Here is a 9,419-nt window from a genome sequence, read left to right as displayed (position 1 = left end):
AAAACTGTGTTCCCTTATTGTGCTCCGTTTATTGTTTCGGCGGCAGTTATCACTGGTTGCAGGTTCATAGTCTATGTTTGCTGTAATATGCTGGTCACTCCCGTCTCCAATAATCTGTTCACCTTCTCCAATAATCCATTCACCTTCTAGATTTCCATGTTCTGGAAACTCGCGCTGACCCTTTTCTTTTTGGCTAATTACATAAATCGCGTTCCTGGAGGCCGAGTGGGAGTTTGCACATTTATCTGCGTGTTCAACCTCTACGTTATTAACTTCTGGTTCAACTATGCTTGGCTTTACTGCATCATTCATCCTGTCTTCATAGACTGTGATCTTGGAAGCCGTGTGGGAGTTGTCAGCTTCTTTCTCAAATTCTACGTCCATTATGCTTTCATTAATCCTTACTGCGCCATCCATCATATTATCTTTACTATCGTGCTATTAGATCTAGTTGCATCCTCAACCCTGGCTACCTTTTGTTTAACAGGATTCTTAGTTTCTTCATAAGTCGTAACCGCTGGATTTCTTTTTAATTTGGATAATTTTCTGGAATGCCTCTCATGGGCAATTTTACCTTCTTTCTGGGCTTTGATGGCAGCTTTTGCATCAATTGTCCTCCATAGATCAAAGCTGATCATCCTGGCTAGCCTTAGGTGAGAGGATAGCGTAGAACTACTGAGTCTATCCAATGCAGCCCGAGTCTTTTTAATTTCATTACAAATGAGAGCAAACTTAATTTGAAAAAATAATTGTTGTTAAATTGATTAATAAGTCTATGTTTTACCTAAGCAAATGGTGGTATGATCTTATTGTCTCTACATTGTTTCAGAAACTGTAGGTCAGCCGCTCTTCTTTCAATCTTTATCCTTGAAATTTCGAGAGAACAAATCTCATTCCATGTATCCCCTCCGTACAGGGAAGTTATGTTGAATTTTAAACTTCTGTGGTTATTTCTTGGAAAATTATAACCCGGATTATCCGCAGTACTTTGTTCATTAGATTGACGTTTCGAACCCCAAAGGGGATCCATCATCAGGATAGAAAATGAGTAATAGACTGAGAGAATATTTTGCCGACTAGGACAGATAAATAGAAACCTAATGGTTTAATAGGTTAAAGTAGAAGCCAACTAATTTTGAAATATATAACCTACTTAATTTTATTACTATTTAATATGAATTATTCATAATTTTTTTTTTTCCTTTTTATTTTGTTATAATATCATTTCATTTTGATATGAGATCCTATTGTATTATGTTACTTAATTAAATAAATGGTTTATGTTAATAATTCATATTATTTATAAATAATCATTTAATTGCCTCATTCATAAATTTATTTTATTTATTTAGTTTATAGTAGAGTCTAATTTGAATTGTATTACTACTTATTTATTAATTTTAATTTTAATTAATTAATTAACTAATTTGAATTAAATTTATATTCATTAATTAATTGTTTAATATCCTAATGCTTAATAGATTATGTAGTTTTTAAATGGTTTAATATCTTAATGTTAATAAATTATGTAGTTTTTTATTTTTAATTAGTTAATTAAATAATTTTTAATTAATTAAATAATTTTGATTAATAAATTAACTAATTAGCTAATGGAGAGAGAGTTTTAGAAATTAATTGTCTAATATCTTAATGTTAATAAATTATGTAGTTTATTTGTTTAATATTTTAAAGTTAATAAATCCGGAAGTTTTAATTTATAACCAATTTTAATTAGTTAATTAATTAATAGAGAGAGAGTTTAGAAATTAAGGAGGGGGAAAGGGACAACCTGATAGACTACTCATTGGTATGGAGGGATTGATATGTCTAATCAAAGGAAGCCAATTTCCACTAATCTCATTTCCATTGTCCCTATTGAGGTTATGTGGAACCTTCATAATTTCAATAGCCTCTCTGATTTTTCTCATTTGATAATGATCTTCCCTTGCAATAATCCTGGCATTATCCAAACATACATGATGCTTGGTTTTGGACGAGTGCTCTGCAAGAGCTGATGTACGAGATCTCCCATTCCTAATATCTGCTTCGTGCTCTTTAAGTCTTGTTTTCAAAGATCGCCCTGTCTCTCCAATATAGCTCTTCCCGCATGAACAATCAATCTTATACACACCCTTGAACTGATGATGATCAATGCTATCTTTAACAGACTTCATTTTCTGCCTAATTGTTTCACATGTTGTAAATTGAGTGAGAATGTCCTTCTTTCTTAAAATATTAGCGATTTTATCCGTGATAATTTCTTCAGGAGTGAGAGTTAAGGTGGAAAGATTAATAACCTTTCTACTAGACACTGGTTTTGAAACCCCTACATCTTTAGGAATCCCTTCTATGTTGTCTTTATTTGTGTTATTAGTGTTATTAGGGGTAAAACTGTGTTCCCTTATTGCGCTCCCTTTACTGTTTCAGCAGTCGTTATCACTGATTGTAGGTTCATAGTCTATGTTTGCTGTAATATGCTAGTCACTTCCATCTCCAATAATCCGTTCACCTTCTCCAATAATTCGTACACCTTCCAGATTTTCATATTTTGGAAACTCACGCTGGCCCTTTTCTTTCTGGCTAATTACATAAATCGCGTTCCTAGAGGCCGAGTGGGAGTTTACACATTTATCTGCGTGTTCAACCTCTGTGTTATTAACTTCTGCTTCAACTACACTTGTCTTTACTGCGTCATTCATCCTGTCTTCATAAACCGTGATGTTGGAAGCCATGTGGGAGTTGTCAGCTTCTTGCTCAAATTCTACGTCCATTATGCTTTCATTAATCCTTATTGCGCCATCCATCATATTATCTTCCACATTAATTACTATCGCGCTATTAGATATAGCTGCATCCTCAACCCTGGCTACCTTCTTTTTAACAAGATTCTTAGTTTCGTCATAAGTCATAGCCGCCAGATTTCTTTTTAATTTGGATAATTTTCTGGAATGCCTCTCATGGGAAATTTTACCTTCTTTCTGGGCTTTGATGGCATATTTTGCATCAATTGTCCTCCATAGATCAAAGCTAATCATCTTGGCTAGCCTCAGGTGAGAGGAAAGGGCAGAACAACTGAGTCTATCCAATGCAGCCCGAGTCTTTTTAATGTCATTACGAATGAGAGCCAAACTTAATTTTAAAAATGAATTGTTGTTAAATTGATTAAGAAGTCTATGTTTTACCTGAGCAAATGGTGGTATGATCTTATTGTCTCTACATTGTTTCAGAAACTGTAGGTCAACCGCTCTTCTTTCAATCTTTTTCCTTGAAATTTTGAGAGAACAGATCTCATTCCATGTATCCCCTCCATACAGGGAAGTTATGTTGAATTTTAAACTTCTGTGTTTATTTCTTGGAAAATTATGACCCAAATTATCCACAGTGCTTTGTTCATTAGATCGACATTTCAAACCCCAAAGGGGATCCATCATTAGGATAGAAAATGAGTAATAGATTGAGAGAAGATTTTTCCAACCAGGACACATAAATAGAAACCTAATGGTTTGATAGGTTAAAGTAGAAGCTGACTATTTTTAAAATATATAACTTATTTAATTTTATTACTATTTAATATGAATTATTCATAAATTTTATTTTTATTTTTATTTTTTTCTTCCCTTTTTATTTTGTTATAATATCATTTCATTTTAATATGATATCCTATTGTATTATGTTAAATAATTAGTTACTTAATTAAATCAATGGTTCTATGTTAATAATTCATATTATTTATAAATAATCATTTAATTGCCTCATTAATAAATTTATTTTATTTATTTAGTTTATAGTATAGTCTAATTTGAATTGTATTACTACTTATTTATTAATTTCAATTTTAATTTTAATTAAGTAATTAATTAATTAACTAATTTAAATTAAATTGATACTCATTAATTAATTGTTTAATATCCTAATGCTTAATAGATTATATAGTTTTTTAATTGTTTAATATCTTAATGTTAATAAATTAGGTAGTTTTTATTTTTAATTAGTTAATTAATTAATTAATTTTGACTAATTAATTAACTAATTAGCTAATGGAGAGAGAGTTTTAGAAATTAATTGTTTAATATCTTAATGTTAATAAATTATGTAGTTTATTTGTTTAATATTTTAATGTTAATAAATTCAGAAGTTTTAATTTATAACCAATTTTAATTAGTTAATTAATTAATTAATCAATTTTAATTAATTAATTAATGGAGAGAGAGTTTAGAAATTAAGGAGGGGGAAAGGGACAACCTGATGTACTACTCCTTGGTCTGGAGGGATTGATATGTCTAATCAGGGGAAGCCAGTTTCCACTAATCTCATTTCCATTGTCCCTATTGAGGTTATGTGGAACCTTCATAATTTCAATAGCCTCTCTGATTTTTCTCATTTGATAATGACCTTCCCTTGCAATAATCCTGGCATTATCCAAACATACATGATGCTTGGTTTTGGAGGAGTGCTCTGCAAGCGCTGATGTACGAGATCTCCCATTCCTAATATCTGCTCTGTGCTCTTTAAGTTTTGTTTCCAAAGACTGCCCTATCTCTCCAATATAGCTCTTCCCGCATGAACAATCAATCTTATACACACCCTTGAACTGATGATGATCAATGTTATCTTTAACAAACTTCATTTTTTGCCTAATTGTTTCACATGTTGTAAACTGAGTGAGAATGTCCTTCTTTCTTAAAATATTAGCTATTTTATCTGTGATAATTTCTTGAGGAGTGAGAGTTGAGGAGGAAAGATTAATAACCTTTCTACTAGACACTGGTTTTGAAACCCCTACATCTTTAGGAATCCCTTATGCGCTGTCTTTATCTGTGTTATTAGTGTTTTTAGGGGTAAAACTACATTCCCATATTGTGCTCCCTTTATTGTTTCGGCAAGCGTTATCACTGATTGCAGGTTCATAGCCTATGTTTGTTGTAATATGCTGGTCACTCCCGTCTCCAATAATCCGTTCACCTCCCAGATTTTCATGTTCTGGAAACTCACATAGGCCCTTTTCTTTCTGGCTAATTAAATAAATCGCGTTCTTGGAGGCGAGTGGGAGTTTGCACATTTATCTATGTGTTCAACTTCTGTGTTTTCAACCTTTGTGTTATTAACTTCTGCTTCAACTACGCTTGGCTTTACTACGTCATTCATCCTGTCTTCATAAACCATGATGTTGGAAGTCGTGTGGGAGTTTTCAGCTTCTTTCTCAACTTCTACGTCCATTATGCTTTCATTAATCCTTACTGCGCCATCCATCATATTATCTTCCACATTAATTACTATCGCGCTATTAGATCTAGCTACGTCCTCAACCCTGGCAGCCTTCTGTTTAACAGGATTCTTAGTTTCTTCATAAGTCGTAACTGTTGGATTTCTTTTTAATCTAGATAATTTTCTGGAATGCCTCTCATGGGCAATTTTACCTTCTTTCTGGGCTTTGATGGCAGCTTTTGCAACAATTGTTCTCCATAGATCAAAGTTGATCATCCTGGCTAGCCTCAGGTGATAGGAAAGGGCAGAACAACTGAGTCTATCCAATGCAATCTAAGTCTTTTTAATTTCATTATGAATGAGAGCCAAACTTAATTTTAAAAATGAATTGTTGTTAAATTGATTAAGAAGTCTATGTTTTACCTGAGAAAATGGTGGTATGATCTTATTGTCTCTACATTATTTCAGAAACTGTAGGTCAACAGCTCTTCTTTCAATATTTATCGTTGAAATTTCGAGAGAACAAATCTCATTCCATGTATCCCCTCCATACAATGAAGTTATGTTGAATTTTAAACTTCTGTGGTTATTTCTTGGAAAATTATGACCCGGATTATCCACAGTACTTTGTTCATTAGATCGATGTTTCGAACCCCAAAGGGGATCCATCATCAGGATAGAAAATGAGTAATAGACTGAGAGAAGATTTTTCCGACCAGGACAGATAAATAGAAACCTAATGGTTTGATAGGTTAAAGTAGAAGTCAACGAATTTTAAAATATATAACCTATTTAATTTTATTACTATTTAATATGAATTATTCATAAATTTTTATTTTTATTTTCTAGTCGAACAATAATATCATCTGTAGATTCAGTTTTTCTATTTCTATTTCGAGTTCCTCTACCGGATCTATATTGACTTCTTGAAAATTTCTGCATAATTCACAAATTTTTCAAAAGTTTGCTGAGAAATATCACCTTGTCCTAACATATTTAAATTATTTCTAGCATTATCAGTAAGTGATCTTAAGAACAAGGTTCTAATAGTACTGGGATCAAACTTAAGTTTCGTCCTTTGTAAAATATATAGAAATATTTCTGGGTAATATTCAAGAGTTTCATCATCATCCTGTATGATTGTAAAAATCTCATCCTGCATGTCCCGAGTTTTGCAATATTCTTGATATTTATACAAATACACTCTCTTCATCTGATCCCAAGAGGTTATAGTGTTTCCTCCTAACCCCATGAACCAACGTAGAGCTGAGTCCTTGAGAGTAACAGGAAATAATCTTAACTTTTGAGTGTCAGTTGAGTAATCATAATTTCTACACAAAATATCAAACTCAAATAGAAAACAGTCAAGATCTTCATGAATTTTACCATGGAAACGAGGGAGAGCTGATGGTGGAATATTCTTCATTTGCGCCATAGTATCAGGGTCCACAATTGGAAAAACAAAAGTGGATTTTTCTCCACTTACCTGGTTTTCACCAGTCCCTTCCACATGATCTTCATGGTTCATCATTGTTTCCGTTTTACTTGAACTTCTCTCGACAGGCTTAACCTCACCTGAGCTGTTGTCACCAGAATCCAGGTGGATTGTTCCTGTGTGATGGGTTTGAATTGGATTGGGCTTCCTGCTTACAGAAGGAGACCCAATATGAGAATTGTTTTCAGAATTATTTCAGCCCTTAGTGGGCTTTGAACCCTTACCTTTTCTAGGCATTCATTTCAAAAAGGAAAGAAAAATAACAAACAACTTCTAATAAAAATGCTGTTAGAAATCAATTAACACCAGTAAAATTCCTTCAAAGAAGCTTTTCCAAACAATACTGCAAAATTAAAGGAAAAATTACCTCTATTGTATAATCAAAATATTCTTACTAAATCAAATCGCCTCCCCAGCAAAGGCGCCAAAATGTTGGGTGCAGGAATTACACTTAAGCAAACTCCTCAACACTTAATTTGTCAACCCGAGGGATCCGTAAACTTAGAGATGAAGCACAGGCAATGCTAGAGATGGTATGAATCCTCCTAATATAAATCCCTACTTTCTTTAAAGGAAAGATTGCAGAATCAAATTAAAAAGAGAAAAAGGCAACTTGAACCATCAAAATAATCTAAGACTAGAACAAGCAACAATGTATTTGTAAAAGGGAATTAAAGATAAAGGGTAATCACTCTAGCTAATTATTGTTTAACTACTGAGTGTGTGTTTTTCTTTAGCAGAGACACTTAGCAGTCGCATCAGATGGGCCCTTAAACTTGCTCCTTTAGAGATTTCCTTCTTGCACTAATCTGTCCTATACTATCGCAGTCTACTTGCACTAGTGCAGGAACAGAGATTTATGCAGAAGGTATAAATAGTGTCTTTACTAAAGGCTTTTTGCTTCCTGCAAGCTCTTGAACTTTTCCAGGTTCAAAGCACTCAGATCCCGTGGCAAGAAACTAGTTCTTTGCACCAGATCAGAGCTTCCGGCACTTAGCATGAGTGCATAATTATTGAAAGTGCTATTGTATTTTTAAATCAAATTGCACAAATAAAATGTGAATGTTTCTTATCTTAATAGAGTGCAGGAATAAAGAAACAATCAATATACATTTATCCTGTCATAAGCATTTAATGAAAGAAAGAAGATTGCGAGAAGTAGACTAAGAAGGCTTGTTGCATCACACCAACGTGCACTGGTGTAGGTTCATTTCTCCTGCTTGGACCAGACGGGGAAAATCAATCAAACATAATTGCAGAAAAGGAGATATCACACCAACATGCACTGGTGCAAGATCATTTCTCCTGCTTGGACCAGGTGGAGGAAAACCAATTTGAAATCAAGTGTAGGAAAGGAAATTTATCTACTTCACACAACGGATCTACTTTCACTCAAAAAGGAATGCATGTGCTTAAAATTAAGTCACACTTGACAATGAAAACACAAATTACGGGAAAACGGGAAATGGGGTAAACGTGCTGGGTTGGCTGGGCCCTAGCCAACCAGCGTGTTTCCCCTTTAAATAAAAACGCTGCTCAGTGCCTTAGTCAATTCATCAACTCAAATACAGAAAAAAAAATTGTGAAACATGAGGCGGAGCTCCATTTTACTAATTCACTAAGGCAAGTACATACATTAATACATTGTACAACCCAGATTCAGGCGATAACAAAATACAACAACCTGTTACTGCCTATTTGGCTGTGTCTCTATTCTCTTCTACTATCCAAAACTTCTCCCTAGTCCTATTTACATTCTATATTATATAGATCTTTGGCCAAAGGCCAAAATAGATCATTCAACCGATTACATAACCAAACACAAAATTTAGCTTTTCGGCCTTCAAAATTATATAGTTAGCAAAACTGGTCGTAGCTAATCTCCAACTTTCGTCCTTCACATATTCGATCTCGCCTGCCTTTGGATCGATCTTGCTGTCGTGGTTGAAGCTTCTCAAAATAAGGAGGTGATCAAGGAAGTTCGGATCTGCTGCAAGGATTTTCTGTGTTGGCAACAGTACAAGATTCGATCTTGCACTAGGATCAGCGGTCACAGTAAGTACTCTAACTACCAAATAAACATTGGAGATATCGATAAGTTACAAAGAGTGATTAAAAGTAAGAAATCATGTAATAAATGATTAATTAATGCTAAGTTAAATTAAAAGTATGAAAAATAAAGTTTATAAGAAATATGTCAACGTGCTTGGACTGGTATAAGATGAGGGTGTATAAAAGAGGTAAAACAACAGTAAATGGTTATGATTTAGGAAGGGGAAAATGGCAAAAAGAGATCAAATTATGGGGCTAACATGCATGATTCTTTTTTAAAATGGGGTTCTTTCCAAGGCATTCCTTAGCCTTTTAAGAGAATGATACTCTCTGATTTGAAAAGTGTGGGGTAAGGCATGCCACCTTCTCTAACAAGCTTGTAGACTCTCTATTCCTAAAATCCTAAAAGTGTCCTCACAATGTAGAATGCATTTCTCTTCGACTGCTATGTAATTAGGTGTTAAATCAAAATCAAAGGAGATGAGTTTGTGATCACTAATGATAGCTGCAAGGCTTACCAATTCTACTATGATGTATAAGGGATATTTCTCTTCCTTTTCCATCACCTTCTTTACCTCTTCATCCCTTCACTCCTCATGTGTTAACCAAGATGATAATTCCATGAGTTGTATATCTCCCAATCTGAAATTTGGGTCCCAAAAATTCA

General features: G+C 33.7%; 1 protein-coding gene across 1 annotated transcript; it reads right to left on the bottom strand.

Annotated features, from left to right (window-relative positions):
- Window positions 1-1,766: 1,766 nt before the first annotated feature.
- On the bottom strand, window positions 1,767-2,174 carry LOC149205759 (uncharacterized). Its single transcript, XM_089397499.1, has one exon. The coding sequence runs from the start codon at window positions 2,172-2,174 to the stop codon at window positions 1,767-1,769; it is 408 nt and encodes a 135-aa protein (XP_089253625.1).
- Window positions 2,175-9,419: the final 7,245 nt, after the last annotated feature.

This window comes from Pinus tabuliformis, chromosome 1_2 (assembly GCF_031772625.1).
Source record: "Pinus tabuliformis cultivar Carrire ecotype Pingquan chromosome 1_2, CPIR1, whole genome shotgun sequence".
NCBI lineage: Eukaryota > Viridiplantae > Streptophyta > Pinopsida > Pinales > Pinaceae > Pinus > Pinus tabuliformis.
Note: the sequence above shows the minus strand (reverse complement) of the source record. Positions and strands in the feature narration are given on the sequence as shown.